The sequence below is a fragment of the Rhinopithecus roxellana genome, chromosome 10 (genome assembly GCF_007565055.1).
Source record: "Rhinopithecus roxellana isolate Shanxi Qingling chromosome 10, ASM756505v1, whole genome shotgun sequence".
In the NCBI taxonomy this organism is placed as follows: Eukaryota; Metazoa; Chordata; class Mammalia; order Primates; family Cercopithecidae; genus Rhinopithecus; species Rhinopithecus roxellana.
In genome coordinates, this window is record NC_044558.1 from 58,787,399 (window position 1) to 58,813,091 (window position 25,693).

General features: G+C 47.3%; 1 protein-coding gene across 1 annotated transcript; it reads right to left on the minus strand.

Annotated features, from left to right (window-relative positions):
- Nucleotides 1–1,993: 1,993 nt before the first annotated feature.
- LOC104670674 (keratin, type II cuticular Hb5-like) lies at nucleotides 1,994–15,525 on the minus strand. The gene is given in 11 exon segments (XM_030939410.1): nucleotides 1,994–2,763; nucleotides 3,498–3,529; nucleotides 5,544–5,556; nucleotides 6,326–6,533; nucleotides 8,236–8,316; nucleotides 8,318–8,362; nucleotides 8,584–8,748; nucleotides 9,397–9,492; nucleotides 10,538–10,598; nucleotides 12,331–12,539; nucleotides 15,138–15,525. Coding segments are annotated over 11 exon segments (1,269 nt in total). The 5' UTR covers nucleotides 15,345–15,525; the 3' UTR covers nucleotides 1,994–2,611.
- Between the last annotated feature and the right edge of the window lie 10,168 nt (nucleotides 15,526–25,693).

Sequence of the window (25,693 nt, forward strand, 5' to 3'; positions counted from 1 at the left end):
CGGGTCGCCCCGTGCCCTGCCCTGCCTGCCTGCCCACCGTCACGTCCGGCCACCAGGTACCCTGGGCGCATCTCTAGATGCACGGCGCGGCGACCCTCTGCTGGAACCCCTGGGATCAGATCCGCAAGGGCCTTGCGTCCTTGGCTCACGCGGGGTTCCCGCCTTGGCGCCTCTGGCCCGGGACCGGTTCCCGAGTCATCTGCCGTTCGCCAGGATCCCGCCGCCCGCACCTCTCTCAAATGCGCCCGCTCTCCACGCCTGGGCCCCCGGCCGCCCCGCTTCGCCCCTGCCCTACAGCTCCCCGCGTCCCGCTCGTAACCTCCAATCTCAGTGGTGAGGGGCCTGGAGGGACAGGAGGGCGAGCTGGACGCGACCCGCCCGCCGTTTTGGGGTAGTGGGCGGGGTGTTTGGGGGTTGTTGGCTGCTCAGGGCTGCCCCGTGACATGCCCGTAGCACCTTGGCCAGGGTCGGCGCCCTCCTCTCCGAAGTCTAGGTGCCTAGTGCATCCTGGCGCAGAGGTTTCTTAAAGACCCTAGGGGGTTGCCCATCGGCAGTGAGTGGGATGTGGGGAGCGAACCCGTGGGTAGTCAAAAGGCCAGACCCTGCTCCCCCAGACTCCGCCGCTAGGCCGGGGTGCCACCCCATTGCCATAGTGGGTCCGGAGCTGGTACCAGAAGGTCTGGCAGTGTGCGTGCGCACCTTGGAGAAGAAAAGAAATAAAATAAAATAAAAATTTAAAGACTTTTCCATGTCATGAGATCAGATATGCATTCTTGTGGCCAAAATGTTTCCTACCCAGTCAGGCTTTAAACAAAAAAAAAAAAAAACCTTAAAAAAAAGTTCCAAATAAAATAAGGTGGGAGAAATAGTTCTTCCTGCACAAGTGAAAGAAAATTGACCCTCAGAAACCCCTGTCTCCATTCATCACATACAGGTGAGACAGCCCTAGGTAGGACTTCTAGGGAACTGTCAGTTCAAGAGTAGGCCAGACACAGAGTTCACCAATCAATTGCTTCTGACCAGGTTGGAAGGGCAAATGCCTTCCAAACACGGGTCTGAGCTTTGCTCCTGGGTTTCTATGTAAGAAGCTTGTATTAACTGCCCCACAACACGATCTGTCCGAGATCCTTGGAGAGCAGAGGGTATGGGGAGATGTTTCTACAAATGCTTCTAGGAGGTCCTATGTGTCACCTTCCATCTTGTCTGCAAAGTGTCAGACAGCTGGTGAAGGAGCATCAGGCAGAACTCCTCCAGGAGCATCTGATGAGCCAGAATTTTTAGCCTGAGGAGCAATTAGGGAAATGCTGTGGAAACATTTACGAGCAGCGGCATTCCCCAGACCTGAGTTGGAATTCTAGACTAGCTGGGTAACTTAGTAAAGCTACTTCTTTGAGCCTTAATTTATTTATATGTAAAATGAGGATAATATTCTCCTTGCTATGAGAAATTAATGAAATACATATACAATGTGTCAGACACTTAGCAAGTGTTTAACAAATATAGGCTCCCTTCCTCACCCCTTTTGTATCTTTGCCCCCACCCTGCCCTGGTGTGTGTGGCCCAGACTGTGGCTCTGACCTTTTAGCATAGACAAAGGAGAAATGCAAAGGGGCTAGACCGATCCGGTGAGAATCAGAGGGACAGTTACTTCCATGGCCGGAATTATTTGACCCTCCTCTTCCCTCTACCAACATACCAACATAAACCTGTGGTTCTCAAGCTTTAGTTCTTCTAGGAATCACCTGGAAGTTTGTTAAAATGCAGATTCCTGGGCTCATCTCTAGAACTTTTGATTGAGAGTTCCAGATGGAGTCCAGGATCTGCACATTTAGCAACTACCCCACAGGGATTCTGATGCAGGTGGTGGTCCGTGGACCACATTGTGAGATGCACCAAGACAGTCAGGGCTTTGGGTGGGTTGGGAAGACAATGAAGGAGGCAGGCATTAATTTGGTACCTAAGAAAAAGTCTTTTGCCATTGATATTTAATCAAGCACACCAAAAGAAAGAAGGAGCCATACAGGAATCATGCAAATACAATGAACTTCCAGGCAACCAACAGTATAAACCCAGCTGATTAGCCTCCGTCAGTCTTTCAATCTGGACACATGAATAGTTGGGGGACTCTGGGAATATACAATCTCTCAGAGCAAGTGAGGAGCCCAGCTCCACACTCCCACTGTCCTTCCATGCTGAGGCAGCATCTGGAGACCCTCTCATCCAAGGGCAAAGCACAGAAATGTTTCCACACACTCTAACTGGCTTCTTTCCAAGAGGATCTGGCACACTGAGGACTTAACAAACATCTGTTAGCCGAAGTTAATTGGGGAAGACAATGACTGAACAATTTATATCAAAAAAAACCTTTCTATTTCTTTCCTGGACCACAGGGAGGGGGAGAAGAAATGGAAGTGAAAATAACGTCAAACCCAGGGTTTACACCCAAAAAGTAAATCGCTAACTCCAATAAGAAGGAAACAGGAGAGTTAGTTCTGGGTTCTCTGTAAGGAGAAATTACTGAACTGACATTTGGGCATGCAGGAGAAAAGATTTCCACTCCCCAACCGACACTGCCCCCATCAGAACATGTCAGTCCACAGTCCCACGCCCTCTACGCAAACCGCACAGATTGGGCACTGGAGCAGGCCCCCACCACAGAGGGGAAACACAGTGCACCACTGCTGATGGCCACACCCTCTGAGCCAAGGGAGGCAGCGGAGTCCAGGTCCCCACAGACCACACCACCCTGGGAACGGCTCACACCTGCGGACAAGAGACACAGGTCAGAATTCTCTTCCATCTCAGACATGTTATGACCCAGAATCCTTTAGAATCAATGATTAATTCTCTTCCTTCTCTGAGGGACCAGCAACATGAGTCTTTTTAAACTACAGGCAAACCTGAACCCATTGCCATCTGCTTCTTCAGGAGTGTGGTTAGCAAATTGCACACCGAACTCTACTTGGACCAGGCTGATGTTGAGAGGTGTTCATACAATCTTTGAGCAAAAACTGATAGATCACAGTAGAGGAGTCATCTAGAAATATGATTGGTAGAGAGGCGAGGGGAATGGAAGGATGGGAATCAGACACCTGGCCCAGAGGCTGTGTGTACACTGGATTACTAGATAGAGATTTACAAGTTGCCTGCAGAGACCCACATGATCAGAATATAAACCTAACATTTTTTTCTTACTAGAACATGATACCACTTGAGTAGTATTCTGTGTGTAACAAAAAGGCTTAAGCTACTTTTGCAGAACCAAATAGGGGTTCAGAATTTGCCCCATTCATTAACTTAGACTTCATGGATGTTCCAGGTGGATCCATGTATGGTCAAATATTTGAGGTCCTCAGTTTGTCTGGATCCCAGAGACATCAGCTCAGGAGTCCCTTTCCTATCACTCCATAGACAGAGGCTTGGTCATCAGTTAGATGCAATCTAATACTAAGATTACTGACACCCCAGAGAGCCATGCCCACACACACCCAACTTACAGATATTGACTGAGCCCACGCCTTCACACAGCCTGCGGGGAGAGGAAAGAGTGTACAGTTAGTGCTGAGTTCCTCTGCTTTTGCACCAAACCTGTTCTCCTCCATGCTGAAGGAGGGAAGGGGCCCTAAGAGGCAGGGGCAGGCTACCCACCTGCTGCAGACAGCATCAGTGTTGGTCCTGCTTGCTGGGATCCCAAAAGGACAGGAGTGTGTTAGGTTTCATGATCCAAAAGGCCAGTTTATGCCATGTTTGGCTTTCGGCCATGGAATTTGGTGAACTGAGAAGTAGAGATGAGGGGCGCATCCTCCTGGTCCCTTGGCTGGAAATGCCAACAAAGCCCAAGTGGTGATGGAAGCTGCTGCTACCTAGTTAGATGTCTCTGAGCAGGAAAAAGCTTGCCTATTACACAAACAGATTCATTTTTGTCCCAGGATATTAAATGATACCCCAGACATCTACCTGATTTCATTCAATGCAGAGGGAGGCTGAAGAAGAGTATGGTGTGGTTAAGAGCCTGGACTCTCAAGCCAGGCTACCTGGACTTAAATCTGGCTGTGCCGCTTACTAACAGGGTGACCTTGGGCAGGTCGCTTAACCTTTCTGTGCCTCAATTTCCCCAGCATAAAATGGGGATGATAATACCCGTCTGAAAGGATTATTGTAAAGTTTGATTGAGTTCCACATGGAAAGTGCCTAAAATGCAGACTGGCACATAGTAAGGAAATCCAATATGTGTGCTACCAACATTATAAACATCTCATTTTTGTAATCCCAGCACCTTGGGAGACGGAGGCAGGTGGATCACTTGAGCCCAGGAATTCGAGACTAGCCTGGCCAACATGGCGAAACACTGCTTCTACTAAAAATACAAAAATTAGCCGGGCATGGTGGCAGGTACTTGTAGTCTCAGCTACTTGGGAGGCTGAGGCAGAAGAATCACTCGAATCCGGGAGGAGGAGGTTGCAGTGAGCCAAGACTGCACCACTGCACTCCAGCCTGGGCAACAGAGTGAGACTCTGTCTCAAAAAATATGTCTATATCATTTATGATGAGACATTTATGCCACTGCAGTGAGCTTTTTATAAACACTCCCTCCTCCCTCACACCTCTGCACTTCCTGTTCTGTCTCCCTTTGTGTAGCTTCCCACTTCAAACCTTTTTCCCCAGGAAAGCTCTACCCTGCCTCATTCTGTCCAGCTCAAAATACTTCTTCACTCATCTTTCGAGTGAGGATGTATGCATCTGGCTCGGTTTCCTGCCACTCAGTCTGGCATTGCCACAGCCTTAGGACTGTGCCCTTTCAAGGAACCCACAGTACCCGTGGTGGTGCCTGTCGAACCATAATGCTGGCGACAGCTATATCTGAGTTGAGTGGCTCTGGATGCTTTTGTTTTCTTATTTTCTGTGTTAGCAGCAATGAGCATTACTTAATGTAATTAAATTAAGTGTTTTAAATGCCAAGAGGAGGCAGTCTCTTAAAAGGTCAATGGCCACAGTACACATAGCACAATATGCTAAATCAACTTTAAAATCACATGTATTGGGGATGTGTACTAATAATTCTGATATATTAATCAATTCATTATTAGTATCATAATGAAAATCAGTGCAAGTGCCAGCTGCTCACTGAATGCTAGTGAGTGGGTTGGGGCCTTAAGTGTCCGAATGCAGAGAGAACTCCTGTGACTTCACCCGGAGCCCCGAGGAAGCTGACAGAAAAGTGTGTGTGCTTGAGTCAAGCATGGACCAAGTCCAGCAGCGTGGCCAGGCTGCCCTCAGTGCCACTTCATGGAAGGTTTCTAAAGCCGACCAGGCCTATGAGTTCCCTCTCCACGGGGACAGCCTGGCCTGACCATCATCTCATGACAATCACCTCCTCCCACTGGGGCTTGCTATCTTCCATGAAAACTCACTTAATCCTGCAACAGCCTTACGGGTGGATTTTGTGATTATCTCTGTTTTACAGCTGAAGACACTGAGGTATAAAGAGGTCATATACTATTAAGTGGTGGAAGTGGGATTTGAACCCAGAGTGAGCTCATGGCCTGTGCTCTTCACCTCTATACTCTACTACCCAATCTATCCTCCCCACCCTGAAGGGACCCAGCTAGAAGCTCTAATGATGTGGCCGTCCCAAGTCCAGAGGCCCACGCAACCATCCCAGGTGTAAATACACATCACTCTGCCCTACACTGGCTTCACCTGCCCTCAATTCTTGGCTCAAATTGTCAGCACAGCTTCTCCTCAGCTGTTGAGAAGGTGGCCTCCTTCTCTGACAACTTCTCTGGGCCACTAACCCCAGGCCCTGGAGGACTGATGTATGTCTGTCTTGTCTTCCTCTGCAAGGACAGAACTTGTGCTGCTCATTTCTATTCCCTGGTCCTGAACACCAGGCTATCTAGGCTGATAGGATTCTTTTCACATCCCAAACCAAATGGCCTTTAACTAATTTTCTGAATGATTCCAGCTTTAAGAACCCACTGAAGCTGATTACAGAAACATCCTTTTAGCCAAGAGGGTAAAGTAGTGGCCTTGGAATGAGCTTCAGGTTCCAGCCCGAGGGGCTGTGCAGGAGGGAGAAGAGCATCGTTGACCAGCCCGGAGACCAGTACATTTTAGCTGAGCCATTAACTGGCTGTGCTCTTAGGCAAGCCCCTTCCCCTCTCTGGTGTCAGTTTCCCTATCTGCAAAGTGGGGACATGGTTGGAGTCCATGATTTCTAGAGTCTTTCCCAGTTTGAACATTCTCTTCCTGGAGGATTTCAGTCCAGCTCTGAGTAGGGACGTGAAGGGACCCTGGAGCCCCCATCCTCACCAGATCCCCTCGCCCTCCAGGAGTTTGCGATAAGTGGCTATCTCCACGTCCAGGCCCAGCTTGGAGTTCATCACCTCCTGGTACTCCTTGAGCAGGCAGGCCATGTCCTACTTGGCCTTCTGCAGGGCGCCCTCCAGCTCAGCCAGCTTGCAGAGGGCATTGCTGAGGGCTGCCTCACCCTGCTGCTCAGACTGGGCCACCGCGGCCTCCAGCTTGCAGCGCTGTGGGGATGGACAGAAGGGAAGGAGTTTGAAAAGGGTGCAGGTTGTGGGGACTCTGGTGGGTCTCAAGTGGCCTTGGTCATCCTATTTTATCTCCATTCAAAATGGTTAACTTTTGAACGTAATACTATTTAAAAGAAATACATCAATGGAAAATTAACTAGGCAGGGACATGGCCCATTTGGATTTTTTTTTTCCTTTATTTTTGTACACTGTATCATAAAACTGACTTGAGTTTGGCAGGTGAGCCATTAGAGGGAGGAAATGTTAGCACTGAAATAGGAATGATCATTATTAGTGATATTACCTTATACTTGTATATACCGTTGTTCATTTACAAGGTACTTTCATAGATGTTATCTTATTTGACCTTCAAAGTTAATCTGCAAGCTTGCCACAACAGGCATTATTATTCCCATTATGCAAATGAAGAAATTAAGACTCCAAAAGGCTGTGACTTGCCCTAAGCTATGCAATTAATTAGCGCCAAGCTCAGGTATTCAGAGGCCACTGTGCAGGGTCTCACTCTTTGGTCTGCTGAGATCATCTTGCTGAAAGAAGCTCCCATGTGCAACAACTACCAACACGCTAATTACTGCCCCTCCCTTCACCCCACTTAAGAAAGCATATCAGAATCAAATGAACAAAAGCATTATTATTACGGGGACAACTTCGAATCTTCTCTAATTTCACATCTAAAAAGTAAACCATTCGCATATTTCACTACTCAGCTCTTAACCACAACAAATTACTAGTGATACATCCTGCACAGTGATGAAGAACAGCAACTTAGAAGGGAGAAGACAGAGACTGAGCCAGCCATGTGTGGGAGCTCAGTGTCATGCTGGAGGTAGTATTACAAATCACTGGTGAAAGGATAAATTACATAATCTATTTTCTTACAATATGTAGAAAAGTTAATTTAGAACCCTACTCACTGTGTATACAAAAAAAATAAAATAAAGTTCAGATGGATCACAGACCTAAATGCAAGAGGTAAAACTATAAAACTAATACGGGGGAGAAATTTAAGAGACTACCTCTATTACCTCAAAACCTTCTAAGTCTAAACCATTAAAGGAAGAACTTAAAATGGATTTGGGCACATCCAGCTTAAAGGTTTGGGTTCAACACAGGACAAACAGACAAGTGATAGACTGAGGGAAAGTTAATTGCAACATGTGTACTGACGAAGGCTTACAATCCAGATAGAATGGACAAAGGAATACTGCAAATCACCAAGAAAAAAGAAGGGAGCCACAATAGAAAAATGGGCAGATATATGAGTAGACAGTTCTTAGAAGGGGAATACAAATAACTAGGAAGTGTATGGGGAAAGATTTCCTATCACTGGTTAACCAAAGAAATGAAAATTAGAATAACAATTAGGTGCCAGTTTACACCTATCAGATCCACAAGAATTTGGAAGTGTTTTAAATGCCAAGAGGAGGCAGTCCCTTAAAAGGTCAATGGCCACAGTACACATAGCACAATATGCTAAATCAACTTTAAAATCACATAGCTATAACCAAATAGCAGGTGTTGGAACAGGAGCCCTTGCATGCTGATTATAGTAGTGTACTCTGGCACAGTTCACATACACGCCTCTCCAAAGATGATAGCAGTCCCTGAAGATAGAAGGGAGGCAGGAACCAGACAAGAAGCGGCAGGTGTATGGAGTGGGGTCTCAGCGCCCCCCAACCTGCTGCTTGGCGTTCTCCACCTCTGCCGTCAGCCTCTGGATCATGCAGTTCAGCTCATTGAGCTCATCCTTTGATCTGCGGGAGGTTCTCACCCTGCTGGGTGACTGTGGCCTTCACCTCCTCGCACTGTGGGTTGAGAGGCAAACACGCAGAAACAATGGCTAGAGGCTGCTGTTCCCGACCCAATCAGCCAGACTGCTGTTCCGCAGCTCTCCTGCCTTCTGGCCCTGCTCTACCCGGGACCACAGTGGCAGCCCCTCTAGAGTGCAGAAGTGTGTTTCCCAGAGAAACTCGAGGCTCACAGCTATCCTCCTGTCTCAGTGGGACAGTCCTGCCCTCCAGACTACCTTGGTTTGGTACCAGGTCTCGGCCTCCGCCCAGCTGCGACTGGCAATATCATCATACTGAGCCTTGATCTTGGCCACAACCAAGTCCATGTTGAGCTCCTGGCTGTTGTCCATCTTCACCACTACAGAAGTGTCAGAGATTTGTGATTGAGGGAGGTGGATTTCCTGTAGGAGACAGCAACCAGTGCCCTCAACTCCAAATCCCCTTCTGATCCTATCTCCTCAGGAAATTTAAAAAAAAAAAAAAAAAAGAAGTCCCAACTCTGAAATTAGAAAACTACCAGCAAGTCAGGAAAATTTTAAAACTATAGTTCTAAGAGGAAAAGACTGGAATTGGGACCATGGCCTCGAAGCAATGTAACGTGGAATTCTACTAATACAGGGATCAACAGGGCTGGATTTATGTGCATGCCGCCACCCTGGGCCACCCCGCCTCGGGGCCTGAATAATCCCGATCAGCTATAGCTCTGTGCACAAATCTAATCAGCCAGATCTTGGCCAGAGGTAGAGGCCTGGATTATCTGCTTGGGTTTTTACACTACCTGAATTAACAAATTAATTGTCAGATCTCCACTTCACGACGTGGAAATTAACCACATTATTTCAAATCATCTTAAAGGAAGGGCATCACCCACTTCCACCCGAACAAGATAAAAATCCCCTCTGGTCACAGAAGAGAAAATATCCGAGCCTAGGAAAGTCAAGAATGTACAGTTTTCCCTAGAACCGAGGAACCAGGACAGGCCACACTCAAAGGAAACCCTCCCCTCCCCCCTCTCTCACTTGCTCTTCCAAAGAGGGGGAGAGATTTACCTCCTCGTAGAGGGACTGCAGGAAGACTGGCTCCTCCCTCAGCGGCTCCACGTTGGCCTCCAGGTCCGCCTTGTGCAGATAGGCGCAGTCTACATCCTGGTGGAGACAGACACGAGAGGATGGGAAGTGACCTTTGTCCCCCTTGCTGTGCCCCTGAGCCTCAGCACTCCTCAGTGGGCCCTGAGACCACCTCCTGGCCCACCTCTCTGCCTCTGGCCTGCCCCTGCCCAGCCACCCTGCACTTACAAGTCTAACCTAGACTTCTCATCTTCACCTTCAGGGACCCCCTAGAAGGGACAGATCCTTTGTTATCTGCCAATGACATTACCTCCCATTGCATAAAAGAGACCACGTGTGGAAATGAAGTGGAAAGAGGTCTGACCCCCTCCAGAGCTGACGACCTTGCCAAAGAAGGAAGCCTGATGCCACGGCCCAGAACGTCAGGCTGCTGCCTCCCAGCCAGACTGACCCACAGAGCACAAGCATGTGACAATCACAGAGCCTCTCTGTAGATTGTCCTCAGAGCCCAGGTCAGGCAACACCCAGCACTCAAATAGCTGACTCTCCTGCCTGGGACCAAGGCCAAGGCTTTATTGGCAGATCTGTCACCAGCCCCCTCTCCACTCTGTGATGCTCACAAAAAAGGAGGCTGGCAAGCAAGCAATTGCTTGTTAAAGAACATTCACATGTGCTTTCACTCAGCAACATGAACCAAAAGGGAAACCATTCACAGTTTTATTTCTCTGGGCTTTTCCATCATCACCAATTGTGCTGAATGATGGCCACACTTTTAAATCATTAACAAGCTGAGAACCAGCCCCTAGTCTGGGATAACAGGGTGAGGCAATGCCCGCAAGAGAGAAACACAGAATTAAAATTGAACATTTCAGCCAATCCGGTAGTTTAAAAAAAGCCAAGCAGGTGCATGGTGAAGTTTTCTTTTTATGAAGCCGCCATTGGCACCGTCTGGGTTCCTACATGGGCTCCAAGGTGGCTTCTGCGGCCAAACTCACCTTCTTGTTCCAGGGGCTCCAGTGCCTTAACACCAACAATTGGGCTGATGGGAACCTGACAGGGCCCACAGCATCAGAGCATCCAGTGTCCAGGATTTAATCCTTCCCATGTGAGAACAGTCACTCACCTTCTTCAGCATCATGAACTCGTTCCCAGCTGTGGCCCTCAGGACCAGCTCTTCTTCATACCTGAGGAGAGACAAGCCAGGTGGAAAGGCCTCTGGGACTGAGGACCTGGCCAGGCCAGAGCCCAGGTGTGCCAAACTCCCTGGTTTTCTCCTTTCTCTGTGCCTTTGGAGAGAGGCTTGGCCTCTCTGGACTTCTATTTCCTAGCCACAAAGAACCCATTGGAAGGACACTGGACTTGAAGTCCAGGTCCCTGGTATCTGGTCCCAGCTTAACTGAAGTTGCTGCAAAACCCGAGGCAAGTCATTTAATCTCTTTGTATCTTGGTCTAAATCACCTGAGGTGCAGTGAGGCACTCGGTAAACATTTGTGGAATTATTTAAAAACAGACCGATGTTCCACAGAGCCTTTAAATTCTGCACTGTACAAAACACAGAGCTCTATGAAGCCCCCCGCATGAGGTTTTCTTCCCTCTGCCCCAATATCCAAGGACTTGAATTCCTAGAAGCAACTTCTTGTTCGAGCCATTCCCCCACCCTCCTCCACCAGCCCAGCCCTCTTCCTCTTGCCTGTGAGACTACAGCCCCGGAGCAGCCCTGCCCCCACAAGGAAGACCAGAGTTCCCAGAGCATGGTTTTCATAACTTTTTTTTTTTTTTTTTGAAACGAAGTTTCACTCTTGTTGCCCAGGTTGGAGTGCAATGGCGCAATCTCAGCTCACTGCAACCACCAACTCCCGGGTTCAAGCGATTCTCCCGCCTCAGCCTCCCGAGTAGCTGGGATTACAGGTGTCCACCACCACACCCAGCTAAAATTTTTTTTGTATTATCAGTAGAGACAGGGTTTCATCACGTTGGCCAGGCTGGTCTTGAACTCCTGACCTCAGGTGATCCACCTACCTCGGCCTCCCAAAGTGCTGGGATTACAGGCGTGAGCCACTGCACCTGGCCTGTTTTCATAACTTTTGAATTACACGGTCATTTGGGGCTACAGTAAGCACTCAGCTCTATAATTACCAGCCCGCACACCCCCAGAGTGGGAGACAGACCTTGATGCCTGCACACTGAGGACTGTGTCTACATTTGCTTCACCCCAAAGGAGGTGAGGACCCACTGCTGGGTCCAGCCAGATGGTAAAACCTGAACTTCCAAGAATCCCAAGGAGGGTTAGAATTACCAGGATTGATTGAGGTCAAAATCACCCTTCACTCTGTCTGTATCTACAAGGTAAGTACAGTGATCCAGTGAGTTTAGACTAGGTAATGGACAAGCCAAACAACTCAGGAAAACCCAGATTTATATTGGTATTTGAATTGTGGAGCCTTGCAGAACAAGAACCTGATGGTTTATCTGCAGAATAAATAAAGAGTCCAAGTTCGTCAGATACTTGGAATGGCTTCAGCCAGTTCATTTTCGGATATCTCTCCAGAGCCTTTCACTTTTCCCCCGTCCTAGCTCTGACTGCCGCGGGCTCCTCCTCTCCAGCCCTGCTGGCCTTGCTCCTCCTGTTTCATTTGTTCCTGTCTCTTCATCTCCGCGTCAGTCTGTGCCCTGATGTGTGTCCCATCCCTCCCAGACTGGGAACTCTTCTTCTCTATAAATATTTTCCCAGCCCCCAGCAAAGGGCTGCAAGAGCTAGGAGCTGACATGAGACAAAGCAGATGGGTAAAGCAGAAGTGTCTGATAGCTCGTCAGGACAACCCTGGCCTTCAGCAATCTCAGCTTCTGGAGGAGTTGTGTGGTCTCAGCTAAGACCGACTCCACTGCCTAGAACCATCCCAGCCCTGTCATGCTCACTTCTTCTTGCAGCCCTGCAGAACCTCCTGCGTGCAGTTGAGCTCTGAGGCCAGCCTGCCGCTGTCAGCCTCCATGCACTCGGCCTCCCGCCGCAGAGTCGCAATGTAGCCCTGGAACAGGGGCTCCAGGTTGCTCTCGCAGCACTCGCGGTTCTGGTAGAACTGCAGCTTGGTCTCCAGCAGTTTGTTCTGCTGCTCCAGGAAGTGCACCTGCCATTCAGGAAGGAGGAAAGAGACTGAGAGGGAAGCCTGAGGGTAGGGTTTGCCTGGTCCCCCAGAGCTCTTTCTGCCCTTGAAGATGGCCCCTGCCCTGCAGCAGCCTGTGACCTTCCCCAGGAGGCCAAATTATTGGCAAAGTCTGAAAGTGCAGGTCACAGGTAGTCCCCAGGTAACTTCCCTCCACCCATCCCCACTCCCAGAAAGAGCACACTATTTATAAACATTCATTTATTCTACACAGAATGAAATTAACATCTGATCCTGCAGAAATATTTCATACTATGCATAGTAGGCAAATAATGATCCCCCCCAAAGATGCCTGCACTAGGAGGATTTGAAACATGAGAAGGACTCAACTCGCTATTGCTGGCTTTGAAGATGAAGAGGGTGCCACAAGCCAAAGAATGTGGACAGCCTCTGGAAGCTGAGAACAACCTCCAGCAGCCAGCCAGCAAGAGAACAGGGACCTCAGTCCTGCAACCACAAGGACCTCAATTCTGCCAAAAGCCTGAATGTCCCTGGAAACAGATGCTTCCCTGGGGCCTCCAAAAAGAAATGCAGCCCTGCCGACACCTTAACATCAGTCTTTGAGGTAGTAAATTTGTGTTGTTTTAAGCTGCTGAGTTTGTGGGCATTTGTACAACAGCAATTTTAAAATGTACACACCATGACTCTTCCTCACTCTGATGCTGGGGCACTGAAGCCCAGGATGGGGGATCCCAGGCCAGGAATTAGGAGACCTCTCACTCTAACTCTGTCACCAACCACACCACTTCGCCTCATTCTCACTGAATTTCATTGTAAAACAAGACAGGAGAAATACATTAGCAGTGATACACAGGCAGCTGCAGGCCCTATCAGGCCCACAGATATGTCTTACTTGGCTTGCACATTGTTTTATAGAGATCTGATTAGTTGCCAACATTTAATAACTGAGTGGTTTCAAGTAAGAATCTGGATCTCTCTGACCCTCTTGACATACCAGAAGTTCTGGCAAGGCTAGGTAGGCCTGTGACTAGAGTGAGCAGTGGTTACTGCCCTTCTAGGTGGGCATGCCTCTCAAGTTTGGCTTCATTCATGTGACCACCCCCGTTGAAGTCTGCAGTTACCATACCTAAAGCAGGTGATTTCTTCTTCGACCCTAACCTTTTGGGAGTACAAGCCTGGTACAAACCCTCAACTGTCTGACTGTCCATGCTTGTGGGACAAGGAACCAAAACTCTGATTATCCAAAAGGCATCTGCCTTGGTTTTTAACATGCAGACCCAGGTCATGGGACAGTCCTCTGGCAGGATTAAACCCACCATATCAATGCACTTTGTAGTCTGGAGCACAGTGCAGTTTGGAGCCTGCAGGAAGAAGGCTGAAGGGAAGAGGGTGGCCATCAGCAACACCAAGGGAGGGGAAAGCCAGCCTGATGCAGTGGTGTAAGTTCCTCTCTCCAGACCCAGAACAGACACCTCTCAACAGAGAGAGCAGCATTCATGGGTTATACCCAAAGGCCACATGCAGAGACCCCTTTGAGCCTGCACTCTCAGGGCTCTCCCTGTGCTTTTGACCAAATTAGGAAAAGATGCCTCCAGCCCCTTGCCAGGGTCCACGGTTCTGCCAGCAAAGCCTGGGCTGGATTCCAGCCTCCCCTGCTCTTGCTAGGTGTCCTTGTGCAATGAATAACCTGCCTAACTCTATGGTCAGCTTCTTTGTGCCGATGGAAGGGAAGAGTAATCTGGACAGCCAGCGGTATGTTAACAATGGACGCCCAGCACCTCTGTGTACAGATATGCCCTTTTCTGATGTAGCGTTGATCTGAGAGCAGAACTTCCACCCACCATCGCCCTGGCTTGTGCCTTCTTACATCCAGTCCCAGGATGTAGATGTGCACACCATTCAGCCCTGGAAGATGAGCTTCTCCTCCTTTAAACTTTGGTGGCTGCCCTCCCCCAAAGACTGTGAGCTCCTAGGGAGGGCATCATTAGGTTAAAGGAAACCAGAGCTATACGCTCAACCCGGAGGACTCTGAAACTGCAGCATCAGAAAAGTACAATTCAACAGCCTCTCTCCGGACCATGCTTTAAGTTTCTCACTCACCGCCTTTAATCTATCCATGTGCTTCAGGGTATAAAGTGCCTCGGACAGAAGTTTTAAGGGTTCACAGCCTTCCTATCATGTCCCCTCCAAGGAGGAGCAGGAAAGGATCCTCTTACCCCTCTGCATCCTGGCTCCTGCTCCATGCTAGGGATGGCAGCATCTTCTCTAAGGGGGAGGTGAGACATGCCTAAGCAGAGCTGCCTGCTCTGCCCACACCTTCCTACTGTGTGCCGGTGATATCAGGAAGATGGACGGCGCACACACATCATGTTTGCTGCTTGCGTGTGAGCAGCAGCAGCAAACCCTCCTGTTCTATCTGGTGGTTTCAGATTCATTATTGCATTTGACTCACATGGCAACATTTGAAAGACCCTGATTCAGCCATGTTCTCAAGGCCACATGCTAGTCAGTGGCAGGAGAATTTGAACCACCCCATCATCAGGTTCCAAGTCCCTTTCCCCTTCCTAAACCACAGTCCCAGGAAAAAACACACAGACCCACCTTGTCAATGAAGGCAGCAAACTTGTTGTTGAGACACTTGATCTGCTCCTTCTCCTCATTCTTCACACACTGGGCATTGGGGTCGATCTCTAGGTTGAGGAGTATGAGGAGGCTTTCGTTGATGGTGACAGATGTGATGCAAGGCGGTCTGAGCTTACAAAGGCCCCCTGCCCGTAGCCAAACCTGCCTCTGCTGTGTAGGAGCCATCCACAACTCACCGTGATCCGGGGAGACCACACCGTACACAGGATCTGACTGCCAAAGCCTCCCAGGCGCCTGTAGCCTAGCCCCCCAGGACTGCCCCCATGATGGGCCGTGGCACTGACACAGCTGCGATCCCCAGGCTTGGACACAATGGCAGAACAGGAGCTAAAGTTCTTGACCCTGCAGCCAGAGCTGATGCGGTAGGATTGGCTCGCCTTGCCTCTGCTCTGCGGGACAGTCCCCTGGTCTGAGGACTGAAGGATGACACAGTCTCACACTGGAGGCCTGTTATCACCTTTTATTGGGCAGGGGACAGGCCTCCTGACAACATAAAAGGCAGAGAACGTTATTAATGCCATTTATGAGCATGGGAATCTCCCGCTAGGCAGACCTTGAGGGAAACTGAAATCTGCCTCTTTTAATAGGCATATCAAAGAGACCCTGCATCCCAATAAACCTGCCCCTGCCATTCCAACCTCACAGGCCTAGACACATCTATCAAGCCCCTAATTCCCCTCCAACCTGTGAGAGGACCAGGAATCTTCATCCCACCAGGCAAGTCAAGGCTTGGGCCAGCACATTCTTGAAACTCCAAGGGCCCTATGTCCCACGAAGGTCTCACCCAGCCCATCCTTTCAGGTTGGGCACTTGTGGGGCAAACCCTTCAAGCCTTCCCCTATGATTGCTGTTAGCTACAATTCGTCTTATAGGGTAGCCATTGGACTTTGTGTTGCCTCCCCTTGAAGGCAGAAGTCATGTCTATTCACCTTCATATCCCCTCTAGCAACTAGTACATACCAGGTGTGTTCAGGAGGGAGTGGCCAATATCCGCAGACCATTTTTATCTAGTCCACAAACACTGACTGACCCTCCACTATGTACCAGGCCCAGTCACTGGCCTCAGGAGCCGGCCTGGAGCAGATGCCTTCATTTGGCAGGCAAGGTCCCACCAGAACAGGCCCTCAACTACAGGCTGGGGGAAATAAAGCTAGGTGGACAGTTTGCCTGTGAAGAACCTGACCTCACTGGTGAGACAGAGGCAGGGAAGTGTCAAAGCCAGAGAAGGAAAGATGACCAGGTAAGGGGAACAGATAGCACGTTCTTAGCCTTCCCAGGAAGGTCACTTATAGCTGGCCAAAGGGTCACAGAGGAAGCAAGACCAAAGTCAGTTTCCAGAGGATGGCAACGTCTTTAGGGAGAACAGAGGCGGGGGTGCAGAGTCTCCAGGCACAGCATAACCCTAATTCCTAGAGAAATTAAGCAGTGCATGAGATCCTTCACAAAGCAGGGCCCTCGGCCAGGGACTGCCCACCCCTGCTTCCCACCCCATCCTGTAGGGCACTTTCTGTGTCACACCAAGAACAGGATGGAAATGGGACTTAATGGGGAAAGTGCCTACCTTTTTATACAGCACAGCAGCAGTCTGGAGGCAATTATGCCAAACCGCCTCAGCCCCAGGCTCTTGAGTAGAGCTCTCTGTGCATGAAGACAAGAATAAAATATAATCTTCTGGAACTCTCTCTCAGAGAAAGGCTTCGGGAAGGGGCACAAGAAAAGAGCCAAACACCTCAGGAGAGAGTAGGAGTCTTCCTGGTCCCTTTCTCTCACACACATGCACACGCATACACATCTACATACACACACATGCATGCATGCACACATTCCTCACAAGAGAAAGACACAGGGGACAGAGTCACATGCTAGGAGCAGAGTGTAAGGACAGACGCAGAGGGAGCAGGTGCCGGCCCAGCCCCAGGAAGCATCAGTCTGAGATGGGGGCCTTGTTTCTGCATCTGCAGCACAGAGCTCCAAGGGGAACCAAGACAGCAGAGGAGGCCTGGGGAGGCGCCCTATAAATTGAACTCTGTAAAGAAACAACATCCTCCAGCCATTTGTTCTTTTGGCCATGTGGCTACCTCACCGCTTGCTGGCCGTGGAAGGACAATTCCCACACTAACCCTAACCCATGGGGAAGAGTTGAGTGTGTCTGAAGGTGAGAGGGCTTCTCCATGGTGGACACACTAAACAAGGGAAGCAAAATAGAAACCGGAATTCAAAGCTGATGCTCTGGAGGGGCCTGTCTCGTGCTGGTCTCTATTTGTTTCTTTCAGTCAACCAGCACTTTCTGAGCACCCACTATATGCCAGCCACCTTTAGATGAGCTGGGAATATACCAGTAAATAAAATAGACAAAAAACACATATTTCTGTGGGTTCACATTACAGTGGGAGAGGTGAATGGTAAACTCAGATAAATAAATTGTATGTTAGATGGTGATAATTGTTACAGAAAGAAGAAAGAAACAGATTAAGGGGAGTCAGGAGAGCTGGGAGAAAGAGTGGGTACAATTCCAACTGTGGTTAGAGTAAGCTCCACTGAGAAGGGGACGTTTAGACAAAGGTTTTAAGGGGGTAAGGGCAAGCCACATGTGCCGAGGAAGGAGCCTGTGCAAAGACCCACAGTGGGAACAAACAGGCCTGGTGTTCCCACCAAGAGCAAGGAGGCTGGTGTGGTTTTTGCAGTGAGAGTGAGGGAGTGAGTATGGGCATGGTCAGAGAGACACAGCGATGAGGGGTCTCCACACAGGTCATGGAAGGCCAGTGAGCTGTTGTAAGGACATCTGCTCCCACACAGAGTGTCATGTAGAGACTTGGAAGGTTTTGTGCACAGGACTGGCATGACCCTACTTGTTTAAATGATCACCCTGACAGCTGCCTGGGAAACAGACTGTAGGCGACATGACAGTGAAAGGAGGGAGAAGGGTCAGTCCTAGGAGATGGCAGAGGCTCCTGCCAGGGAGGAGGGCATGAGAATCCCTGGAGGGCGTGAGAGGTGGCCAGCTATGGATAGAATTTGAGGAAAGAGTCAACTAGATTTCTTGACTTACTGGATTTGAGATGTGAGACAAGGGGAAGAGTCAAGAATGCCTCCACATTTTCTGGTAGGTTAAAGTTGTCTCTGCAACAAAGATAAGCAGTAGCACAGTGAGACAAGTGCCAAGGCAGGTGCCCCAAATGCTCATCGTGGCTTTGCCAACTCGTGCAGCCTGGCACAAGTCACCTACCCTCTCTGTTCCCCAGTGTTCTCAACTGTACAAGCAAGGGTTGGACCGGCTGACTTTCAACATTTCCTAAGGAAACCATGTGGTCTCCTTTCTGTTGGAAATCCTTGAGAGTCACCTTGGCATTTGTCCTCTTTCCAGGCTTAAGAATCAAGAGATCACTATTTATCCAAACTCAGAGTCCCGCTCTTGTTACCTAAGTACCAAGATTTCCTTTTTGTTTTGTTTGTTTGTTTTGTGTGTGTGCTTACATTTTTAACCCAGTCTAATTGAGGAATAATTGTCATACAAAAAGCTATACACATTTAATCTATACAACTTAATGAATTTGGAGATATGTACACACCAGTGAAACAGTCACCATAATCTATGTGATAAACCTATCCATCATCTCCAAAAGTTTCCTTCTACCCTCTTGATTTACTATTTATTTATTTATTATGTGATAAGAACACTTAACATATGATCTACTCGCTGAGCAAATTTTTAAGTATACAATACAATATTTTTAACTATGGGCACTATGCTGTACAGTAGATCTCTTGGACTTATTCACCTTGTATAACCAACACTTTTTGGAGTTATACTGTTCTATTTTGAGCTGATAACTTCAATCACATGCAAAAACTCTTTGCTTGTACTCCCTCTCCCCAAAACTTTATGTCAGGATTTACTTCTTTTTATATTGTGTATCCATTAACCAATTTTATGGTCATAGGTTATTCCTCATACTTTTGTCTCTTAACTTTTATACTAGAGTTAAAAGTGATTTACATATTACCAATACAATATATTATTCTGTGTTTGTCTATATATTTATCTTTACCAGTAAGATTTATATTTTTCTATGCTTTCATGTTGCTGTTTAGCATCCTCTTGTTTCACTTTGAAGAACTCCTTTTAGCACTTATAAGGCAGGGCTAGTGGTAACAAACTCCCTCAGCTTTTGTTTGTCTGAGAAAGTATTTATCTTTCCTTTATTTTTAAAAGACAATTTTGTCAAATACAGACCTTTTTCGTTGGTGGCAAAGTAAAAACTTTTGCTTGGAGCAAAGTAAAAACTTTGCACACTTTGAGTATATCATCCCACTCTTTCTAGCTTGCAAAGTTTCTGCTGAGAAATCTGTTAATAGTCTTGGTCAGTGAAGAGGAAAGTTCCCTTGACAGTAATGAGTCATTTTTCTCTTGCTACTTTCAAAATTATCTTTTCATCTTTGACTTTTGACAATGTAATTACATTGTATCTCAGCGTAGACCTCTCTAGGTTCAACTATTTAGGGTCTTTGGGTTTTATGAATCTGGATGTCCATTTTCCTCCTCACATTTGGAAAATTTTCAGCCATTATTTATTTCAATAAATCTTTCATACATATTCTCTTTTCCTTCTAAAACTCCTATGATGTGTATATTGGTTTGCTTATGGTGTCCTGTAAAACTCCCACAGTTTTTGTCACTCTTTTTTTTTCTTTTTCTTTCGTTCCTCTGACTCGCTAACTTCAAATGACCTGTCTTTGAGTTTGTTGATTCATTCTTCTGCCTGATTGGGTAGGTTGGTGAAGCTCTCTACTGAATTTTTCAGTTCAGTGACTGTGTTCTTCAGCTCCAGAAATACTGTTCGGTTCTTTTTTGTGGTTTCTATCTCTTTGTCGAACTTCTCATTTTATTCATGTGTTGCTTTCCTAATTTTGCTTAGTTGTCTATCTGTGTTCTCTTGTCATTCACGGAAATTCTTTAAAACTATTATTTTGGGCCAGGCATGGTGGCTCACACCTGTAATCCCAGCACTTTGGGAGGCTGAGGCAGGTGGGTCCCTGAGATCAGGAGTTTGAGACCAGCCTGACCAACATGATGAAACCCTATCTCTGCTAAAAATACAAAAATAAGCTGGGTGTGGTGGTGGGCACCTGTAATCCCAGCTACTCAGGAGGCTGAGGCAGGAGAATCACTTGAACCCAGGAGGTGGAGTTTGCAGTGAGCTGAGATTGCGCCATTGCACTCCAGCCTGGGTGATAGAGCAAGACTCCATCTCAAATAAATAAAATAAATAAATAAACAAACAAACAAACAAACAAATGCTATTATTTTGAATTACTTGTCAAGCAGATCGTAGATCTTCATTTCATTAGGATCAGTTCCTGGGGCTTTATTTTGTTCCTTTGATGGCATCATGTTTCTCTGATTTTTCATTATCTTTGTAGCTTTACATTGATGTCTGTGCATTGAAGAAGCAGTCACCTCTTCCAGTCTTTTTAGGCTGTATTTGGCAGGGAAAGCCCTTCAGTAGTCACCCCAGTCAGCCATCTGGGTGGGGCTGGTGCCAGAGTCTACAGGAGGGTGTGCTCAGTGCCAAGGTCCTCAGACAAGTGGGCCTGGTGCTACGGTCTGGAATCCATAAACAGACATAGTGATGGGGTCCTCAGGTGGGGCTAGTGCTGAGATCCACAAACTGGCAGATTTGGTGTCAAGGCCCATAGGCCAGGGTTTGTGGGCAGATAGGCCTAGTGCCAGGGTCTGCAGCTGAGTGGGCCCGGTGTCAGGATCTAGGATCCTCAGTTGGACCTGGTGCCAGGGTCTACAGATGGGCCTAATGCCAGGGGCCAGAATCTATGGGTATATGGGCCTAATGCCAGGGTTTGTAGAAAAGTTAGAAGTTCACTTCATTCTCCCTTTCACAGCAGAACTCCCAGGCTGAGAGGATGTTTCTCTTTTCTCTCTCTCTCCCCGCTCTCCCCGCTCTTTCTTTCTGCATTGTGCTATGTAAGCTTGGGGGAGGGGTGACATCGGTGAAGCTGGCCTTCTTACCCTTTTTCAATACACCTTACATCTTTTCTTATTTCTTTGCTCTACACAGGTGCTATCATCTCTCACCTGGATTCTAGAGCTCTCATAAAGATATTTTTGTCCATAGAAGGTTGTTAAATTGGTATTTCTCTGGGGAGGTCAAGGGCTGGAACTATCCCACTATCCTGCTGACATCACTCTCCCAAGATTTCTGGTAGTTGTTCTCCATCATTTCTGCATGTTTTTTCGGTCCCCTGAATGTGATATTATCTGAGCCCTAGGCCTCTAAGGCGTCAAGATGAAGCCTCAATGTCATGCCTTTGACCTCTAGCTCACCACATGACATTCTCCTGCTTTTCAAGAGTGACCATTTTCACTCTTATGAGGAAGAAAGAAGCAAGTCAGGCCCTGAGTGCTTTCCTTTGCTTCTTCTATTTGCTAATGTCACCCTCTCTTCCTCAACCAATAGACCTCCTCCTCACCTTGTGCCCCATTCCTCACCTGTGCATCCCTGAGCTGCTTCTGGTTTCAAGAATCACTTGCAGAAAATAAAAGTCAACTTACTTTGTTGTCTTTGGAATTGATATTATGTAGCCTGCCTTCAGGCTGTTAATAAAGGTAGCCTTTTAAAATCTGGATTTAGGCCAGGCGCAGTGGCTCACACCTGTAATCCCAGCACTTTGGGGGACCCAGGTGGGTGGATCACCTGAGGTCAAGAGTTTGAGACCAGCCTGACCAACATGGAGAAACCCTATCTCTACCAAAAATACAAAAAATTAGCTGGGCGTGGTGGTGCATGCCTATAATCCCAGCTACTGGAGGCTGAGGCAGAAGAATCGCTTGAACCCGGGAGATGGAAGTTGTGGTGAGCCGAGATTGCATCACTGCACTCCAGCCTGGGCACCAAAAGAAAAACTCCGCCTTAAAAAAAAAAATCTGGGTTCAAATATCTCTCTCTTTAGCAACATTGATTTCTTTACATGCCTAGCTTTTTCGTTTTCCATTAAAATTATTTATGAAAGTACCTGCAGAATTTTATTTTCTATTTCTTCCTAGGGTCTCTGTGTCTTACCAGTAATTTCTTGAAATTCAATTGTAAAACATACTTTTCTAGAGTTACGGTAAATATTCATATGTCCAAGAACACTATTCCATTGCTGTGATGGAAAAGCAAGGAACAAGGTCTCTTTCTCTTAGGTTTGTCTATTGTCATGTCAGCAATTAGACCTTTTTGGACCAGGAAAGGACTTAGTCCCGTGGATTCCTCTGCCCTCTAGGAGATAAAACGGTTGGGGAGGGACCTCAATAATTGCAGGTGCTCTGTTCCTAACATATGTGTTCAGGTATCTGGCACGTATTCTGATACAGGAAATTCTTCATTCAACAATATTAAAGCCTTACAGTCTGTAGTTTTCAAAGAATCATCTCCATTCTCTGGTGAGGTAGTTTTCTGTGCAGTTTTGCTTCTTTTTCTCTTTCCTTTATCACCACTTAAATACTTCCTTCCTTGATTTCATAACATTTTCAAATGCCTTCTTCATAGTCTGTCCTTAAGTCATGAGTTCCACCCCAACAGCCTATGAATTTACAATTATCTCTTTTTGTTGACATTCCATGTTAACCTGCTAATTCCCTATATTTGTCATGCTTTTTCAGGATTCAAGGAAGACCCATGTCTCAGCAATTTAGATGATGGGGGAATATGATGAGGCTAACTGAGGACATTAGAGAGAAAAGACATCTATCTCAGCAGTAGCATCAAGTTTCTTCTCCACGGTGTGCAAAGACTAATGGAAGAAGGCTTATCACTGTTCAGTATCAATGGCATCTCCAGTAGCCCACGTGGGGTGTCATCTTCTCAGGAGCAGCTCCCCCTGCTTTCTTTGAGGGGGCTGTGCTTGTATATTCTCAAAGATAGAAAACTGGGTTGGGCTAGTATATCTGCATCTCATATGTAACACCCCTGTTAAGCAGAGTCTCCCATCAAGACTGGCTTTCTCCCTGATATTCATGCTGGTCATGGTTACCTCTGGCCCAATTTCTGGGCTAATCTTGCTAATCTTGTATCCAGGGTCACACAGCACAAAGCATGGCAGCTTTATATAGAGATAAGCATCTGAGAGCACTTTCCCCAGAAGGACCTAAGTGCAGGGCAGGAAGAATGTCCTGGATTACCAAATGCATTATTGTATTCATGTAGTGTAAACAAAGCTAGCTGCTGTTTAAAAAAAAAAAAGTGTAATAGCCCAGGTGACAAATCATCAAAGGAGAATGGAGGATGGAAGCAGTCTGCTCTGATGGAGAAGAATTTATTATCATTGACATTGTTTAGAATTGCTGATGATTGGTGATAATGAAGACTAATTTTTAGTCTATTTATTATTGTTGTTAAGTTCTGTACAAAAAACTTACTCCTTATGGTCTATACCTAGGGTGGAACAATCCCACTGCCCCTGCACGCAGTCCTATACACAACTGAATGGCTCAAACACAATAAAAGTTTATTCTTTGCTCACTTAACACTACTGAGAGTGTACACTTGTCCGTAGGGCAACTCTCTTCCAAATAGTCGTTGAGGAACAAAGTTCTGATGTTGCGATTCTTTACCTCACCTTGCAAGATAGAGCAAGTCTTTGAGCTGCAAGATGCTGGATAAACTGCCAAAGAAAAGCTAAGAATCTTCTATTCTAGGGACTGAGAGATGAATGCACCACATGGCCTTTCTCTTTTGCCTCCAGCTTAGGGATAGTTGGATTTTTTACTAACATCGGCAACATCATAAGGGTGTCCAAAAAAACAAAAACAAAAAACACAGATGGGTAGATCTCAGTTTGGATCTTCTGATATGCTCAGCTCCTGAAGGAAAGCTGACAATTTTTGGCCATAATCCTCAGATGGGAAACCACCAGGACTGGAGGTCCCTGTCAACAGAGAACAAAACTACAAAGGCACCCCCATTCATGGCCCACCCAAGCTGCCCCGCCTGGCATTCATCTTTGGCAGCCAGCCTTTACTTAGTACCTACCTGAATGTGCCTGTTGATGGTATCATGGCCTTGCAAGCTGGTGCTCTGTGGCCTATAGGGGTAACATAGTGGTCACTGAGTGCCTATCTTCCTCCTCATCCATGAGTCCTTGGCCCAACCTCATCCACTCATCTCCATTCAATCCATATTACTTATCCAGTACCTATTTGTCACCACACTAGACACTGGTGAGACCAAGATGGACCACAGGGAGTCCCTGCCCTCATGTGGCTCACAGTTACCGGACAAGATGGAAAATCAAACATCTGCAGTACATTGTGATGAGTACGGTAACATCTTAATAGAGATGTGCAAAGATGCCTGGCTCTGTTGAAAGGAAATGGCCTCCAAACCAAGTCTTGAGTTTCCAGACCCAGGGGATAACGCGTACAAAGGTAGAGAGGCATGATCAAGAATGACCCTCGGAAAAGGGCAGTTGAGCATAGTTGGAACAAGGTGTTGTTCCCCGCAGCATGATGAGAAGTGAGGTCGGAAACAGGCCAGGCCAGGACACAGAGACCTGTGTACCACCCCTAGGAGTCTGGACTTTCTCCTGTCAACAGTGAAGAATTTTCAACTGGTAGTGACACACAGAACTGGGTGGATCAGGATGAATGAATTGATGGATGGGTGAGAAGAAGGAGAGACTGGATGCATGGCCAGATGAACTAAGTAGTGGGGTGAAGAACAGATTGTGGAGCATAATAAATTAAGCAGGAAATCCAGCTAACAAGCCAACACATGAAATGAAATGAAAAATTACATAGGCCTGAGCTAAGACAGTGTTGGAGGAAATAGAAAGAACCACAAGGTATCTAGAAGGCACATCAATTTATTGGATGTCAGGGGAGAGAAAAGAAGTGGTCCAGATGATGGTTCTCAGGTTGGCAGCTTGTGAGAGAGACTGGGAGGTGGTGCAATCTCACTGCATGGAGAGCAGGAGGAGGTGCAGGCATGGTATTTGTGGATGAGTGTCCGAGCTCAGCTTTGGGTATGTCGAGGTTGAAATGCCTAGGGGACATTAAACGGAGAAATATAGAAAACACTAATTTGTATCAAGTATGTGTGAAGGGCAGAATGTGCTCAATGCTTTCCAGGCATTAGCTCGTTTAATCTTCCCTTAACCCAATGTGGGAGGGTGTCAGCTAGGATCAGCTAGGCTATTTAGTGGCAAGAAACAGCCCAAAAATCTCAGTGGCTTAAAACAACAGTGCTTTGCTTCTAACTCATCCTCCACATCCACCATTGTTGCCTAAGGGCTTTGCTTCTTAATAAACTTACTCCAGGTTCCTGGAACAGCCATGACGGAGCAACTACTCCCTGGAATTTTTCCAGTTGCTGTGGCAGAGGGACAGAGAGGTCTGGGGATCACACTGACAATGCAGCATCAGGACTGGAATAGCCTAGGACGAGCTAGGCTATTTATCACTTTTGCTCACACTTCACTGACTAGAGCCAGTCACACCAAAGGGCAGGGAAAGGCAA